The sequence below is a fragment of the Epinephelus moara genome, chromosome 1 (assembly GCF_006386435.1).
Source record: "Epinephelus moara isolate mb chromosome 1, YSFRI_EMoa_1.0, whole genome shotgun sequence".
In the NCBI taxonomy this organism is placed as follows: Eukaryota; Metazoa; Chordata; class Actinopteri; order Perciformes; family Serranidae; genus Epinephelus; species Epinephelus moara.
This window is the reverse complement of record NC_065506.1, coordinates 3,576,132-3,594,472: the sequence shown is the minus strand read 5'-3', so window position 1 is coordinate 3,594,472 and position 18,341 is coordinate 3,576,132. Positions and strand designations below refer to the sequence as shown.

Genomic DNA, 18,341 nt, shown 5'->3' with positions numbered 1-18,341 from the left:
AATTCAGCGAGTAATGATGATTTTAATCATAAATAATCTCCTGCCTCAATAGACATACATGCATTAGGCAGCGCGGCTCCACCTGGGCAAGATGGCGGCCGCGTTGACGTATCGCTCCAATGAGGAGCACCGTTGAATGCGGCATCTACGTATATATATCTATGGCTTCGAGCGAGCAGAGCTCCACCGCGAGCGAGCACAGGAGAGAGAGAGAACGAGAGCAGGAGCGAGCCAGCTTGCGCAAAGCAGCTGCACAGTGTTGTTGTGTGTGTCGCTGCTGTTTTTTACTCGCTCGCACCTGCCTCTGCTTCACTCTGTTGCTGAATATGTGCGCGAAGATTAAACAAGTGCGCGCGGCAGTTGAAATCTGCGCGCGTGACACGAAATAATTTCGCGGCAGTTGAAATCTGCGCGCGTGACACGAAATAATTTACACGAGAGAGAGATCTGCGCGCGTGAAGATGTGTTACCCGCTCGCGCGACATATGACACAAATATAACGCCATATTTATCTCATGATGTTTTGATTTTATTCACATATTTCGACATTTTTCTTGTAGATTTACAACTGTATTTCTTGAAATCTAAGATTTTTTTTTTACTTTATCATGGCCCTTATCCTCCTTTGTACAAATGAGACTATGCATGTGCATGTACATGTACTAAAAATGTAACAAGAACAGCTTTCAGTTTACTTTGGGTATACGTTGGATAGGTTATAGGTTTACAGGATTCTTAAAACTGTAACTCTATCATTACACCCCCAAATTTATTTATTTTAGCTGGTCACACTGCTGTATGCTAACGAGTTGTTTACCAGGGTCATAATCTGTCTCTTTAATCTTTCTCATTCACAGAATAAAGCCACAGATCCGACAAGATTCACTAACAGAGGAGGGAACCTTCTCAAAGAGCAGAAACAGAGGTCTGAGCTGCAGAAAAGTCTGCCCAAGGTAAGACATGAAGGCTGCTTATTATTTTCTAAACTGAACATCTTGTAACAATTCTTAAGCATTTGACAGTAACTTGACATCATGTGGGCTTTTTTTTTAGCTTGAAAAGAAACTAAAAGCCCAGACTGATGCATGGGAAAATGAACAGAATCAGGAGTTTCTGGTAAACGGTCAGAAGTTTCTACAGTATGTGGAGAAACAGTGGGAGCTGCACCGAATAGAGAAAGAGAAGGAGAAACAAGAGAGGGTAAACAAGCTGCCTTTTTGAATTGTAGGGTTATAGCCCATATGTTTGCTGGGAAATTGGTTGACACTTTTACAAACTCTTAACAGCATCTAAAAAAAAGCAAACAGACCGAGGAGGACATGCTGTACGGGACAACAGTGCGAACCCCCACCAAACGCAGATTCCTTTGCACTACTACCCCAAATAAATCCAGAAAGGTAGCAAACCCAGTTAACTTTAATAGTTTTACTATAAATTCTTGCTTTATTACAAATTTGGTGTCTTTAGTCATCTGGCTGTGTCAGCACTGACCCACCCGCTCTACCTCTCTCATCAGCTCAACGTGACTTCGAGCATTTCCAGTGCCACCTCTTACAGCAACAGCCGCTCTGTGTATGGTGGAACTGTGTGTCGCTCACCTGTGTCCCGCCCACCTCTCTCAGCAAACAAGGTTGGTCTCATTTCAAGATGGAGGAAGTAGAAGTTACACACACGTTAAAGCTGAGGAAAAATAATGAGGTGGATGGACAACTGACATCAAAATCACAGGCGGGACAATGAACTAGATTTTTAGAATATTCACTTTTTCTGCTCCTTGATAAAATATGACCTATTTTCAGAGAATAAGGTTGCACCACACTACATTAGACCCAAGCACAAAACGGGTGGGTAGTAACCCCTTAAAAATAATTGAGAGGAGTAAGTAACAGTAAATGTATTCTTTAAGGAACAAGTACTTTTCATGTTCCTTTTTTAAACTGTACTACTCTTTACTTGAGTATATTTTTGAGCCAATAATCTACTTTTTACTTCACTACATTTGCTATTTATACCTTCGTTACGACGAGTCTGCTCTAAATGCAATATAGTGGGGGGAGAGCACGCAAGGAGCACCTCCCTGCCCAAGTTGACCTCCCGCCTGGACCAAAGCATTGTGGGTTTTCCAAAAATGTACTTCTCTGATTGTTTTAAAACTACAGTAGCCTAGCGGGTCAAGAAAAACACTCTGCTAATATTACAATGAACAGCAATGGAAATACAACTGACTGCACACATACACACAGCACAGACTACCCAGCCTCTGATCTCAATACAGTTGCAGCAAACAGTGAATTCAACCCAAGTCAGTGAAAAAAAGCCTGCTGGTATTAATGTTAACATTACCAGTTAGCCAAGTTAGACTGTTTGATTTTAACGGTACCGTTACAGTTAACGAGTTTGCATTTTCAGTGAGTGAGCTGCCATGACCATATTGTTAGCTGTGAGGTGTCAAAACTCCAAAACAAATCATGTTACTAACATTAACCACTTACTTACTTACTGACTGACTCCTCTTCATCCCCTGTGGGACTGAAGGCTGCAGTGAGATCTCTCCATCATATTTTATCCTTGTCAACATGCTGCTCCTCTCCCAATGCTGCATCCTGTCCAGCAGACACACCAGCTAGCAGGGCAATTTCTAGCTCACCAAGTCTGCATCATATTCCATATGCATATGAGACTAAATGCTATGTTCTACACATAAAAAGACACTTGTCTGCCAGGCCCCGTCCAAAGATGCTTGCCATCTGGCCCAACAACTTTTCTGGAGGGAAACCCTGTATTGAAATAAGTTGCACATACTGTTGGTGAAAATGATTTAGCTAGCTAACGTTAGCTATGTTAATTTTTCATGTGTGAAGTTAATCGTAGATGTCATGATAAGGAAGAGATGGGTAGAGAGGAAGAGGTGGAGAAAGGGTGGGAGATTGTTCATATCTCAGTTGTATAGACTGTCCTTATTTGTTAGATTAGCCGACCTACTCATCAAAACAAGTACTACTTTTTTTTCTTTGTTTTTTTTGTTTTGTTTTTTTTTTTGTTCTGCACTAGACCGCACGGAAAGTAACTTTGAGTAATTTATTACTAGGTACTTTTTTACTTTTATTTGAGTGATTTTTTTTAATGGGAGTAATTGGATCGTTGAGTATAGTTTTTCAGTACTCAGAAGCCCCATTTCCGCCAAGAAATATGGTACGGTACGGTTTTGTTTTGTTTTGTTTTTTGGTCTCCACTGCAAAAAGTTGTGCATGGTACCAATGGAACCGCTCTATACCTTTACCATTTTTGGTACCCCTTCTGTTGGGGTACCTGGCACACAGATCTGTTACTAAAAGGTGGAGTTGTGAACACTGCAGTCCGTTGATTGGTCAATAGAGGATGGTCACTCTGCTCAGGGCTGAGTTGCTGGTCTTGAGGCAGAAGCTACTGTTCATATCGTGGAGAGTTTAATTAATAGACTGTAACTATAAAATATAAGGACGTTTTACTGCCTCTTGCAGCAGCCGGAGCTATTACTCAAGTTTTTATATGACATACACTTTTAGTAATGAGTGGATCTTCAAGCTTTTATATGTATTATTTTCAGCCAGGTTATGTGAACTGCATATATTCTAATCCTCACTCAGAGAAAAAAAAGGATCACATGGCGTCGAGCTACAGCAACATTAAACCCCCAACTAAATGCACAAACCCGCTATTTTTGAATATCCCATGGAGAGAGACTGTTCTATTTTTTTCTGAAAATGTTGGCGTGTAGCCTCGTTCTGTGGGCGATAAACGAGGTGCAGACTTTCATCTGTGTCACCGATAATGAGGAAATACAGTGAGTGCTGGACGGAGCAGTGACAATAACCCCGCCCACATTTAAGGGTATGGTTTGTAGTGGAAATGCCAGGGTCTAGGTACCATGTCTGAAGGGTACTTTTGGTTCCAAAGGTATCATACCGAAAGTGTTGTTTAGAAACGGGGTATAAACACCACTGTCAAAAAACACATATAGGTATTCTGAGGTATTCATAACCTCAGTCAAAGTGTTTTGTGTCATTTCCTTCTCATTTGTACAGAAAGTTTACCTAAAATGTCTCCTGAATGTGACATAGCGAATATTTTATTTCCTATGCTGCACTCACTTTGACTAATTAGTTCATTCTGATCATATGGGACATGGAGTGTTGGTTCCTGTCTTCCTCGATTTTAATACTGTAGGCCTACCTGCCATGTCGTCTTGTGCGCAATTTGTGGTTGACACGATTTCTCACTTGGACTGAGTCAAGGGGTCCCTAGACATGAAAAATCACGGAGGTGCTTGTCCGCCACAGTGGGCAAATGGCCGCTGTGGCCAAAACAAAAATGGCTGCCATGGTGAATAGGGTGAAAAATTTAACCATCAGATATCACTATGAAATTTACAGAGTTGATTACTCACATTAAGACAAACAAAAAATGTATTGGAAGTTTTTTGAAACTGTTTGTTTACAAGGGCAAATGGTGCATAAACTAAGTAAGTGTGCGCTAATTAGCATAAATTCCACAGATCTAAACATTGGATAGAGACAGGTGAAAATGTCTTTTCTTGACATATAGAGTCAATACTTTGACTTTGACAGTGCAACAAGCACCCACAGAAGACACCAGAAACCATTCCTTTGACTTTGACAGTGCAACAAGCACCCACAGAAGACACCAGAAACCATTCTGAAGGAGCAGGGGATACTTTCATCCAAGGACATGGCCGAGGCACATAGGAACATGGACATTGCTAAGGAGCATGTTATGAACATCAGGCAGATACTTAGTCACGATGTGCTCCCAGCGTCTCCCCTGTTTGAAGGTGACCTTCCAGCTCATGTCAACAAGTCTAAACTGGTTAGTGAGATTGAGCCTGGACTTGACCTTACCCAATGGAGTCCAAAGTCTACTCTTACCACTCATGTTGTGGTAGACTTCATGTCGAAGATGCGCCAGATGCCATTGGCACGATTCCCCACTCTAGGTGCTGCCATCAACACCATCATCAGTTCAACATCATCCCTCTGTGAAGAGCCAGAGTTCATCCATATCATACTGGATTCCTACATTGAGATGTCTCTGAAGGAGGGGGAGTGCATGCGGTGTACAGATTCAACAACTGGCATTGACATCTTAAGCATGAACAGAGACACACCCATCCCTCAACAACTAGACAAGTTCTGGGCATCTGAGGAGAACAAGCGAAATCTCCAGCTGTTAGTTCGGGACATGGTGTGCAATCGAACCTGTGGCGATGCTACCATCCTTGTCAGCTCTGTTGTCTCCCATGATGAGGTGCTTCCAGGAAAGGCGGCTGGTGGTGAGTTCCCAGACCTGTTGAACTGGATCGAGGAGGCTGACGCCAGGCTGGTGGTGCACGTGGAGTGGGCTGTCTGTGTGAAACAGTGCAAGAGGGTAGTTGTAGTGTCCAATGATACAGACACCTTCGCATTGCTGCTACACTTCACCCCATACTTCCAAGCACTGGGAATGGAGAAAATCTGGCAGCAGTATGGCACTGGTGAGAAACGACGGATGCTTCCGCTGCGTCAAGCAGTTTCCAGACTAGGAGTATCACTGGCCAAGACCGTGATCAAGGCACATATACTGACTGGAGATGACTGCATGAGTAAGGTGGGGACCAAACATGCAGCATTGGCCTCTGACCCAGTGCAGTATCTGACCAACTTTGGGGAAGTGGACACCTTGTCAGAGCAGGACACAGAACTAGCCGAGAAGTACTTAGTACAAGTTTGGGCAGGGGCCAGATCAAGTATGGCTGCTGAGACGTTTGATGATCTCAGGGTAGAGATCTATACTAGTGCCACTGCTGGGATTGATGCCCTCCCTCCTACAACCAGTGTTATCAGAGGCCATATCCAACGAGGTGCCTTTCTGGTGCACAGGGCATGCAAATTGCTTACAACAGCCAAAGAACGTGGGGAAAGAGAAGAACCTCTGGAACATGGATGGACGGAGAACCTTGGCACACTCCTGCCATCAAAATGTGTGAAGCCCTTACCACCGAGTCTACTCACAACATGCAAATGTGCAGGCAAGTGTGACACCCGGCGCTGTGGCTGCCGTGCTACAGGAGTTTGCTGCACTATATTCTGCCACGGAAAAATAGACAGTCCATCTTGTAAAAATGCATCACACTAACTTGTACACAATTACAATATAGTGCACTTAATTGACACTTTTGTTTGATTTTGTGTCATAATTTAATTTTATATCACATTTTTCTCGAGATGCTCTTTGCAAAGTTCAACAGCTCATTATAATATGACAATAAAAGTAAAAGAGGGGAAGCAAATGTTTATAATTTCTATAATACCCATGTTCATGTCTCGATTGTTATGAAAAATGTGAATAAAAGTGAAAGTACAGAACAAAATCTTAATTGATTTATTGACAGATGACATAGGCATGGGCATGTGATGTGGGTATGTTATTTTTGTCTTTTTCAAAAATAGGGCTGCCATCTATGAGATTAGAGGGAGTTTGGTATAGCAGAGGGAGGTTGGTATGGTGGGCAGAGGGAGGTCCACATTGTAAAAGTCTTGACTCTAATATGTCAAGATAGAAAATACATTTTCTTTTTCTTTAAAGATATGTTTTTGGGCATTTTGGATAGGACAGCCAAGTGTGAAAGGGGGAGAGAGAGAGAGGGGATGACACGCAGCAAAGGGCCACAGGCTGGACTTGAACCCGGGCCGCTGTGGCAACAGCCTTGTACACGGGATGCCTGCTCTATCCACTAAGCCACCGACGCCCCAGAAATACATTTTCACCTGTCTCTATCCAGTGTTTAGATCTGTGGAATTTATGCTAATTAGCACATACTTAATTAGATTATGCACCATTTGCTCTTGTACACAAACAATTTAAAAAAAACTTCCAATACATTTTTTGTTTGTCTTAATGTGAGTAATCAACTCTGTAAATTTCACTGTGATATCTGTTGGTTAAATTTTTTACCTCATTCACCATGGCAGCCATTTTTGTTTTGGCCACGGCAGCCATTTGCCCACTGTGGCGGACAAGCACCTCCGTGATTTTTCATGTCTAGGGACCCCTTGACTTAGTCCAAGTGAGAAATCGTGTCAACCACAAATTGCGCACAGGACGACATGGCAGGTACAGGACTATTTCTTTTATTTTTTAAAATCCATTTAACTCTAAAAACGAATTACTTTATTGTTAAAGATGACCGTTTGTCTCACTTTTCTGTCATTCTCCCCTCCAGGTGCCAGTAGCAATGACGCCAGGTGGCAGTAAATCCCCCCACCCACTACTGCATGGCTGTAACAAGGAGAACAAAGCCCAGCTAAAGGGGAGCCCTCTGAGTGGTGCGTTGCTGACCCCTGCAGGTCCACAGCGTAACTTCAGCATAGCCTCTGTTGCCAGCACATATTCAGAGTTTGTGGTAATTTACGCTTTTGTCTCTAATCCACTTTCTCTTTGTCTTTTTGCTCCTTTCTGTGCAGTAACACAGTTATGTGTGTTGTAGAGATTTTACAAATGCTAATGATGTAAATTTATATTTTAGAGGAACTTGGTCAACCCTGAATCTGTTCAAGGTGTGTTTGGAATCCTTAAACTGTGTAAGACTAATCCCTTTCATGTGGTAATTGCATGCCTCTAATCAAATAGAAAAATAACCATTAAAGAATAACTTAACATGCTGCTTTAGGGGCGTCGGTGGCTTAGTGGTAGAGCAGGCGCCCCATGTGCAAGGCTGTTGCCACAGCAGCCCGGGTTTGAGTCCAGCCTGTGGCCCTTTGCTGCATGTCATCCCCTCTCTCTCACCCCCTTTCACACTTAACTGTCCTGTCCATTAAAGGCAAAAAATGGCCAAAAATATCTTTAAAAAAAACATGCTGCTTTAGCTTTAACATGCATAGTCAACAGGCTTTCAGGCCAAAATTAGACCTGTGAGAAACACACTGGGGGCTGTGTCGGTGGGGATGGGCTTCTTTCGGTACCGCTAAAGTCCACTTTGAGTAACAGATTCATGAATCTGGGGGCCTCTTAGACACCAAAACTCTGAGGCGCTGGAAACTTCTCATGGTGGCAGCTATTTTATTTTTCTTCTTGACAACGCTGATGTAAACAGTAGAAATGCGACATGGGTTACACAGTAATCGCCACCTGGCATGTGTGCTTGCACATACTTACTTTATTAGCCAACACACTGCATCACACTGAGTTGCAGCAAAAGTTTAGCCAAGTTTCACTTATTTGCTGGACCCCCCTGCATTAGCCTCGAGAAATGAATGAGAAGGCTGCGTGTTTTTTTTTTTTTGTTTGTTTTTTTTTCCCACACAGGGCTCAAGTTGGTCTGAATTCAGCCTACCCCCACAACCACTGACACTCCCACCGCCTTCAACGCCCTGACATATCACTGTTCCTACATCTCTGTCTCTGTAACCATACACTGGATAAATTAAGTGGATGTAGCCAACTGGGTCATCAATTGGCTAATTTTGACTGGCCAAAAACAGGCTTAGAACATAAGGTACTTAGCAGAAAAAATGAACAGCCAACTCCTTAGAGTGCTTTTTAGTTCAACCAAATGCTGAACAAGACCAAAATGTTGAAACTAACTTTTACACCCAAAAACAACAACAAAAAAATATATATACAGTGCTAGGGGTACACATAGTTACTAGGGTTGCCCCCTGAAAGTCGGAGATTCAAATCATCAGTTGGAGACCCCTTAGTTCACATTACACGATTTTTACTGCGATTTTGACATCGCAGAGGATCTTGAGAGCAACCTTGGGTGGGAGTTGAGTTGGCAAATAGTCTGTTACAACGAGTCCTCATGTGTGAACAAGCCTACGAGCAAGTCACCCCTTCGTCTGAGACTGGGATTGGATGTCCAGAAAACTGTAGAAGGCTGACAGAACTGACAAAGAGCATCAGCCAATGACAGACGGGATACGTCCTACGCCAGCACGCAGGAGGGCGGAATAAATAGGTTTGTTCGAGATGAGCCAGGCCTGCACAGATAAGATCACCGGCGATCGGCGCACAGTGCATGCCGGTTAGTTTTGTGTCCGACTTCATCCCGACTTGCTCTGACGTATTACAAAAGTGGACGGCGATAAAACCGCGAGAGCGAGGCGGCCGCAGTTTTTAGAGCCAGGTGCTGCAGTTGCTCTCCACCGACTGCACCGCCTGGCTCTCACCTGATCTAACAGCTTAAGATGTCGACTCAACAATATGACGTTTTAGATAAACTACTCATTTTTGTTAAATTTTAGAGATTAAGATTGTATTTGTCTGATCTGGAGGTTTATTCTGTGAATAGAAAACATGTTGTGTGACTGATGGTGAAGTTTAGTTGTCAGAGACTGAATACATTCATCATAAACTNAGATCACCTGTAAAGCATTTTAATAAATGAATCTATCATAATTAAAACGACTGAAGACTGAAACAAACTGATATATGGGTCTGATCACTTTTTTAATGAATTGACATCATTCCAGACAGGATGTTAGTGTGTCTGTGACTTCCTGTACAGACTGAAGGCTGCTGGAAACTGTCGGGAAACTGTCTGACTTCACAGCAGCTTTTTGTCACCGCCCCCCGCTGCGGCTGCCTACTCTCGTCTACTTCAGCTTTTTGTCACCGCCCCCCGCTGCGGCTGCCTACTCTCGTCTACTTTTCAGGCGAGGGGCAGTTCATCTCGAACGAGCCTATTGTGAGGAGGACAAGCCGGTAAGCAACAACAACAATGGCGGCATTCACAGGATCACGGGGAGCGCATTGTGTTTGGACCCAGGCCCTGGAGGCAGATCTGATTCAACACTGGGAAGAATATCCATACCTTTATGATGTGTAGTCTCCAAGTTAAAGAACGTAGTTTGGTGACGTCACTGCATTATCTGGGGCTCTGTCGGTGAGGGCTCGGTGGAGAAATCTTCTTCGTAACACAGTTGGCGAGACTCCCGATGACAAAAACACACGTCGCGAGGTATGGACACTCAAAAGATTACGATAGTCTCTGCGACGCAAAATCAGGGTTTGCTGAGCGCTCTTCACGTTCATGCTGCCACCAAGCTGGACAAATGACTGCCAGACGTTGTCCTTTAATTCATTGTTCATAAAATCATCCCATCTTTTATCAAAAAGGACGGGGTGCTGTGAAACGAGGTTTATCAACCTTTCTCCCATACTGTCCTGCCTGACTGGATTTTGGACTCTCCCGGGTCTGCGCGACTTCACTGAGATGACCTTTTGTCTTCTGCTTAGATGTGCTGAATTTACAGCTCACAGCAGCTTCAGAGAGTTCAGTCTCTAGCTTTTGATATCTAGTGTCGGCAAAAAGTGTTATTGTACATTTCTGATCCCTTGTTAGCGCAGTTAGCTTGTTTATTGTATTACCTGAATGTCACTGACACACTGAACGTCCCCCTGAACCCCATTCAAACTCTCCAACTCTCTATATATGAATTAGACCCCTAAACCCCTTTCTACGCCTGACCTCTCTTAGTTGTCAGCTTCATGTATGTCAGTTGGAATAGAGACTCCTAAGTTTTAATGAGTACAGCTTCACTCACACTCTACTGTGACCTGAGACATCGTTTTTTTTTTAACATGACATGGAAGACAGTGACTCTACTGCTGCATCCATCCAGACTTAACTGAGACTATCCTGAGCCTCCAACCTTCACTGTCCAGTTCCAAAGAAGTACTTGTTTAAACAAGCAGCTACAGTAACATTATGCAGCAGAGGCAATGGAGAGTGACGGCACAAGGAATGTGTCGGAAGTGGTCTGCAAAGTACTACTCACCTCTGTCACCTGCTCTTGACCTCTAGATCTCTTTTCACATTACAAGCCCAAACTCTCCAAATTCTGCAACTTACGATTTTTAAAAATTTATTATTGATTAATCTGCCAATGATTTTTGTCGAAGAATGGTTTTGTCAATAAAATGTCAGAAAATAGTGAAACATGCCCTGAGTCTGTGGTGACCTCTTCAAATGGTATGGTCCATCCAACCAACAGTCCAAAAATCTACAGCTTTCCAGTTTATTATCATGTATGACAAAGAAAATCATCAAGTTGTCAAATTTAAGGAAAATAAAACCAGCAAATATTTGGCTTGTTTGCTTAAAGTCCAGGTAAAGCAAAAATAAAATATGTGTGAGTGTGTCATACCACTGAAAAATGTGTTATTAATCACCTAGCCAAATTTGAATGATTAAAAAATTGCCAAGTATATAAAATTAGGTTTCAAAATCATGAAAAAAATTTGCAGCATTCTCTGCTGTGAGACACTGGGGCGTGTCCACTGCAGGAGCTATGATATGATATGAAGATCGTGCGGCTGTGAAGCGACAGACATTCAGCAGCTAAGCCTGTAGCAACGTAACGCCAGGGCCACACCGCCCGTGTAAGCGCCACGAATAGCCTCGAAGCGCCGAGAAGTGAAGGCAGTTTCCTTTCGGCGCCCATGTTAACCGACTGTGTCATCCACACTGGCCGCGCCGCACCGGGAAGCCCCGCGGCAGGCTCTCGATTTGCTGCGATCAGTTCGGCGTCTGGTCTATTTTCTGCGCGAGCCGCGAGCGAATGTGTCAAGCCAGGCAGTGAAAAACAACAGCTGGGAGCAGAATCGCTTGTCGACGGCGTGGAGAAATGTGCGTCTGATGTGAACGGAGGTTCTCCGGCGCGCGTGAGAATTTTGGTGCGCTGCGCTGCGCTTCGCAGGCAGTGTGGCCCTGGCGTAACATCCCTTAGCTGAACAACAAGCTGCCTCGTGACGACAGCCTCTCCTTCGCAGCTAACGCAGTAGCACACAAAGCCTATAGTAACACAGCACAGCACAGTACAACACACACACACACTGAGCCAAAGAACTAACGCTGCATCGTAGCTAAGCCAGTAGAAGAGCCACACGGGAACTGCCCATTGGTTCGACATCCCATTGTTCCGACCATATTAAACTCATTGTTCCGAAGTCAGTTCCGAAATCATCATGATGCCCTGTGGTTAAGATCTGGTTAGGTTTAGGCACAAAAACCACTTGGTTAGGGTTAGGAAAAGATCATGGTGTGGGTTAAAATGAAAAAGAAAGTGACAAACACATAAGCCGTGAGCCTTATACGCCCATACGCCCGCCGTGAGCCGTTCAGCACCGTGGGCAGTCGGACTAATGGGATGTCGAACCAATGGGCTGTCGAACCAATGACATGGACCCAGAGCACACATACACACCCAGAATCAGGGTACAAAAGCTGTTGCGCGGCTATAGCCTTTCGCTCAGCCGCAAACATTAGCACAAAGCACACACACCAACAGCAGTGTGCATGAACTGCTAGTAGGGGTGGGGGGAAAAAAATCAGTACAGCAAAGTATTGCGATATTTTTGTGTGGCAATATTGTATCGTCACACAATGCAAAGTATAGATTTTTTAATTATATAAATTATTGATATGACAAATACAAATTAAACTTTAGGTAGCCTACTTGAATAATAAAATCAGTAGCTTCATCAGTTTACTACATACATTTCACTGCAAATAAAATGATCGAAGTGAGATGAACAGATTGAAAACTTTTTCCTATTAGATAAAACAGATGTTGACAGAGGGTTTTTTTGGGGGGGATGTAGTTTACTTTTGAAAAAATGTAATTAATTGCAATATATCGCAATATATTTCATCACAATACACAGCATATCGCTACACATTTGTGTTGCACTCTAAGTTAACGCTGGTAGTAACATATTATTTATATAGTATGGGTATGGGATGGCTCCAGTGTGTCATCAAGCAGGCTTTTAGGCCCACCCAAAAAATCCTGATCAGAAATGTTGAAGAACAGTGTTACGGTCTAACTCCACAATTCAGCACTTCATAGTTCCCAGTCTTTTCACATGTTTTCTGACATGTATGTGTTCAGAAAGAAATCACTGATTTTGCTTTATCCAGACTTTTAAAAAATCCTAAAACGATTATTCAGTTATCAAAACAGTTGGTAGTTCATTTTCTGCTGATCACTTAATGGACTAGAGGATGTGGCTCTATTCTCCACACCACCAAGAGTTCAATCAATCAATCAATTTTATTTATAAAGCCCAATATCACAAATCACAATTTGCCTCACAGAGCTTTACAGCATACGACATCCCTCTGTCTGTCCCTCTGCTTTTACATAAAGAATAAAAAGAAAGGCACATTAGAGTCAGCATGGCAATGACAAGTTATTTTGTGGCATGAAGTAGAAGGCAATGTCACCATATTATTTGTTTTATTATTATCATCATTATTATTATTATTAAACACAGAAGTACTATGATTACTTACTCTAGTGAATGTAGGAATGGCTAAGTAAAAGTAAACCGTATATGTTTAGGCAAAATGGTTCCACGGGAATTGAATTACACTTCACAAAATAGCTTGAAGTGAATTACTTGCTGCAACTTCATAGTTTTTAAACAAAAGGTTGGATTTCTGCTGTGAAAAGGTTGTCTCATGGTTCAGAGTCTTAAACCGTGTTAGTCTGTCTTTGTCTTCTCTCTCACACTAACAGCCTTCAGTGTGTCATTTCCGAACAGTAAGAAAATGTCAAGTTGCTGTTTGTTGATAACAAGTTTGCTTCTGACTGTGTTGTCTTTTCCTCATGTCGTCACATAACGTACGATCATTCATGCTTTTCTGTCTCCACAGCGAGACCTGTCCAAGGCCTCTAACGCCAAGATCCAGCACAACATCCTGAACTCCACCTCCACTAACCTTTGACCTCTCCACTCTGTGGGGGACTGCGTCAGATATCACAGTAGTCCTTTCAACGAAGTTCTGATCTCCTTTAAAATAGATCATTGGCTTTCACTGCCATCTACTTTTATATGTAAATGAAGGTCATAATATATTGAGTGTTAAAACAGTGATAAACGAGTACGATCACTGTAAGAGGAAAAATCTGTTTGTATCAGCAGTTAAACTAACACTACTTGGGCTCTTAATTTTTGAGATGTAATAAATGTCTGCATTTTATACGGCACATTTAAAAAAACAAAGAGAGAAAAAAGAAAGAACGAAAGAATTTTAAGCTTTCTGATGTTATGCAATTTGGGTTACAGGCCAAATGTATTATGAATACTTTGCACTTTTTTTAGTTAATATATTGCAATGCATTATATAATTTTACACACACTCACACTGTTCCATTCAAATCTGTTTTTATACATGTATGTACTTGTGTATATATTTCTGTATCCGCTGTTTGACCAAGATGTTAGTTGTATAGACAGGATGTTAAGACTGTTAAAGCCCATCAAATATTGGTGTTACATAACAGTTTAAATATAGTTCAATTACATGGATTTAACAAACTATCATGGCTGATTTGGAAAAGCTTGTCAAAATATAATGAATGCATTTTCACTAAAAGCACCAACTGATAAGATTTTTTGAGATATTTTTAAGAGTTTATATTCTAGACTCATAGTAGTGTTGTCACACAAAATATCAAAATTCACAATATTGTCACATAAGGATAGTCTCCACAAAGAATTGGCAAATTCAGTGGAATGTAAAGATTTGCACTTCTTACAATATGTCTAAAGATATGAGTCCAATTCATCAAAACCTAAGCTGTTTGAAGTTTATCAGTTTTGAATAAATCTGATTCATCTGTTGATGCAACAGTGTAGATAGCTTTCACAATGAATCCTGGGATTTTAGGAACAAAATGCAATAAAACTTTGAAATTAGTCAAATACGATATTTCATTTATCACTTTATATTAATCACAAAGACACAGTCAAAAGTAGCTACTAACTAGAGCCTGTGTCATACACATTGATCCTTGAGTTAAAACAAAGGTGTTAAGTAGATGGGGAAATGGCTCTTCCCTGCTTCCTGCTCCAGGCACCATTGCTCAGACCACACCCATCTTCAAACTCGGCTTTCATTATGATCTATATACCTATACATTTCTGGAACTACGTCTTTCATGATTGTGAGGCTATTGTGTTGACAATATCTGACAGTATTCACCGACAGACATAAATACCTGAAAAATGTACTCACAAACCCACTTCTGTGGTAGTTTCTGCTACAATTGGTGGCACCAGGACCACATTTTGCCATGATGACACACAAAGACTCACCAGGTGAAAATAATACCAGCTGCTGTGATCTTGTTGTGACTGAGAATGAACTTTTTGAAAGGAAAAAGCTTTTTGGAAAAATTGGTTACAATCCGTCCTGTCTATTAGAGATAGTGGATGTCATTTTACATAAGCATTTTTGGCTCATCTGGAGCCAAGAGAATATACTCAATAAAATGTTAGAGTTAGGATTACAAATTGTCAGTGGATCAATGTCTGTGTCAGCATATTCCTCTGATCGAAGGTCCTTAAGATTTACCAACTGGACTGTGATAAGCCTTGTATGCAAGCATACTAATCAATAAGGGTTAATTGCAATATTTTAAATTATGAGAATCCACAATTTAACACTTAAACAGCTGACTTCAAACTCTGCCGGGTTAATNTATATATATATATATATATATATATACACACACACACACACACATAACTGCGTGTGTCTGTGTTTGTGTGTGTGTGTGTGTATGAATGTATGTATATATAGCTTTTATAAAAAAAAAAAAAAGATGAGTGTGAGTGCATGAACGATTGTGTATAGCGTGTCATAAAAATACGCGACCGTGGAGGTCACGGATCTTATTATGAAGGATTCGCACCGGAAGTCCAGTTGTAACCGCCAGGGGCGGAACTTTAAAATCACCCAAAGAAGAAGAGAACACGTTATCCGGCTGACAGGCCGGTGTAGAACACGTACGTTAACAGTAGAGAAATACAGTTTTGATATAATTTATTCCACAGTATTTTAAGGCCATGTCCGGAGCATTAGCGAGGCTCCTTTACTACCCAACGTTAGCCTACAATGTTTTCATGGAGAAGGTGACGTCGAGACGTTGGTTTGACCGAGTGGACGACACGGTGATCCTCGGAGCGCTGCCGTTCAGATCCATCACTAAACAGGTAACACTGACAAATGTTGGCCTCTCACTGAACACTACTCATTACCAGTGGTGGGAGAAGTACTCACATCCTTTACTTACGTCAAAGTACTAATGCCACACTGTGAAAATACTTAGTCCTGTATTCAAAACCTTACTTAAGTTGTGATATTCTTTTGTGACCTGATGCATATGTTGTGATACACTGCGATGTGTTGCAATTAATCTGTTTTTATCTAATAAGATTGTGTTTTCAGTCTGTTCATGTCAATTCAGCCAGTTTTGCAGCAGCAAAATGTATGTAGTGTTCTAAAATGTATATACGTATATATGGACACAGGACCTTTTAAAGTGGATCTATTATGCTCAGGATCGTATTGATATAAATCTGTGCTATTGGGGTCTAATGGAATAGATTTATGTGATTCAATGTTAAAGGCACACATTCTTATACTGCTCACTGCTACAGCACCCCTGTCTGAAACGCCAACGTTGTGTTTGGGCTCATGTCCCGCCTCCCCAGCAGCCCAGTCTGCTCTGATTGGTCAGCTCGCTCAGTCTGTTGTGATTGGTGCAACCTTATCTGACTTCACCTCCAGAGGCTGCCGCAAAACAAGAACAGGGGCTAATTTATTATTATTATTTTTTAAACTCTATTGCAATCAAATGAATGTACAAACCAGTAAGGCAAATAGTACACTTAATTCAAAAAGAAGAAGAAAATTCAACAAGAACAGACACCATATTGAAGAGATGAAACTATGTTCAAAAATAAATAATACAACACAGAAGATAAAAGGGCATGAAAAAATAAACAAACAGCAAATAAACAGACAAACAAAATAATAATAATAAAAAAATAATAGAAAGTACATAGACCAAAAGTAAATTAAATAAATTAGAATTAAAAAGGTTGACTTAATAACTGTTATGCTTCATTAGTTAGATCATTTTTGAACATTAAATAGAGGTCTTTGGCAAGTTTGGGCTCCATACATTTTAGGGACTTAATATAAAGTTGAAATTCATTTAAGAAGCATGTGAAGATGGGTGGGGTCTTTAGAAATTTGGCTTTAAGAATAAAGAATTTGGCTAAGATTAGTAAAACATTTATCATTAAGTCCAATTGTTTGTTTTTTAATATGATGCCAAAAGTTATACTATTGTAGTCTAAAGCAGGCATTGCTGAGTTTTTTCTTTTTAACCATTCTGTAAATAATTTCCAGAACAACTGGGTGTGAGAGCATGTAACAAAGAGGCGCTCGGTTGTTTCAATATCACCTTTACAGAAAACACATTCATTGCTTTCAAATCCAAATCTTAGTCTTAAAAATTCACTAGATGGGTAAAAATCATTAATTACTTTGTGATGTATTTCTTTATGACTAGGATAAGTAATGCTTTGGGTATGACTTTTGAAAGAGATTTAAAAACTTTGAGATTACAATCAAAGTCATATTTACCACAAAAGTTGTTATAAGTAGGGTTGGGAACGATTAACCGATACGACCGGATATCCGGTTTGACAAGCGAGAGATACGGCTACATCGGTAGCAGCCTCCTGAATCGATACGAATCAGCCATGAATCCTTAGATGAATCGATTGTAAAGTCATGGATCGGGTATCGCGAGACTAGCAATCGGTTGACTGGCTTTAACAGTTTGCATCTCTAAAACAACGCGAGAGCCGGCGGCATGCTCCGTAGAAGGCATTACTGACAACGATAATGGATGTAAACATCAGCGCCAGCTTGACCGGTGGAGATGAGGAACAGAAGCTAATGCTGGTTGGATAAACCAGGGAGCAGCCAAGCCGCAGCAGAAACTAAAGGCGAATGCTGCTGGTTGTGGGTTGAACGGGGGGTCACAGACACAGACAGAAATACGTATTCCTGTCAAATACGGCGGCCATAGTGCTCTGCTGCGCAAGATAACAGCTTACCGGCTACCGAGAAGCCCGGCTCCAGGTCCAAGAAGTCTTCGTCGGTGTCATGACTGCTAGGGCCGTAACGGTACATGTATTTGTGTCGTACCGTTTGGTACGTGACTTTGGGTTCAGCACAACCCTGTACTGAATTATTGGGCGCAGGATATTATTTTATTTTGTTTTATTTTAATTCCGTTTTTGTGAGCCGAACCATTTAAAATATCTAGTTCCCCGACGGACATAATTGAGTGACAGACGTTCGACCATAAATCTCCGCTTTCACTTTGTGCAGCACATTCTCGCATTTTGACAACATGGCAAGTGAGCCTGACGAACCTGAAGACCCACCCGCAAACCTTAAGTCCTCCGTTTGGGAACACTTTGGTTTCAGG

The 18,341-nt window shown here is 41.6% G+C and overlaps 2 protein-coding genes across 5 annotated transcripts in view; both read left to right on the top strand.

The window, feature by feature from the left end:
- prc1b (protein regulator of cytokinesis 1b) overlaps positions 1-14,075 on the top strand; it is a 38,015-nt gene extending 23,940 nt beyond the window's left edge. Inside the window, exons 9-15 of one of the 4 annotated variants that reach the window (XM_050041242.1) lie at positions 858-953; positions 1,054-1,200; positions 1,287-1,397; positions 1,517-1,630; positions 7,259-7,438; positions 7,562-7,616; positions 13,700-14,075. In XM_050041242.1, coding sequence (XP_049897199.1) covers positions 858-953; positions 1,054-1,200; positions 1,287-1,397; positions 1,517-1,630; positions 7,259-7,438; positions 7,562-7,616; positions 13,700-13,722 — 726 coding nt within the window. In that variant the 3' untranslated portion in view covers positions 13,723-14,075. The remainder of the gene's footprint in view (positions 1-857; positions 954-1,053; positions 1,201-1,286; positions 1,398-1,516; positions 1,631-7,258; positions 7,439-7,561; positions 7,617-13,699) is intronic. The other 3 variants (XM_050041259.1, XM_050041269.1, XM_050041250.1) reach the window with 3 other exon arrangements.
- Positions 14,076-15,762: 1,687 nt separating this feature from the next.
- ptpmt1 (protein tyrosine phosphatase mitochondrial 1) overlaps positions 15,763-18,341 on the top strand; it is a 17,333-nt gene continuing 14,754 nt past the window's right edge. The window contains exon 1 of the mRNA XM_050041672.1: positions 15,763-16,044. Coding sequence (XP_049897629.1) covers positions 15,898-16,044 — 147 coding nt within the window. The 5' untranslated portion in view covers positions 15,763-15,897. The remainder of the gene's footprint in view (positions 16,045-18,341) is intronic.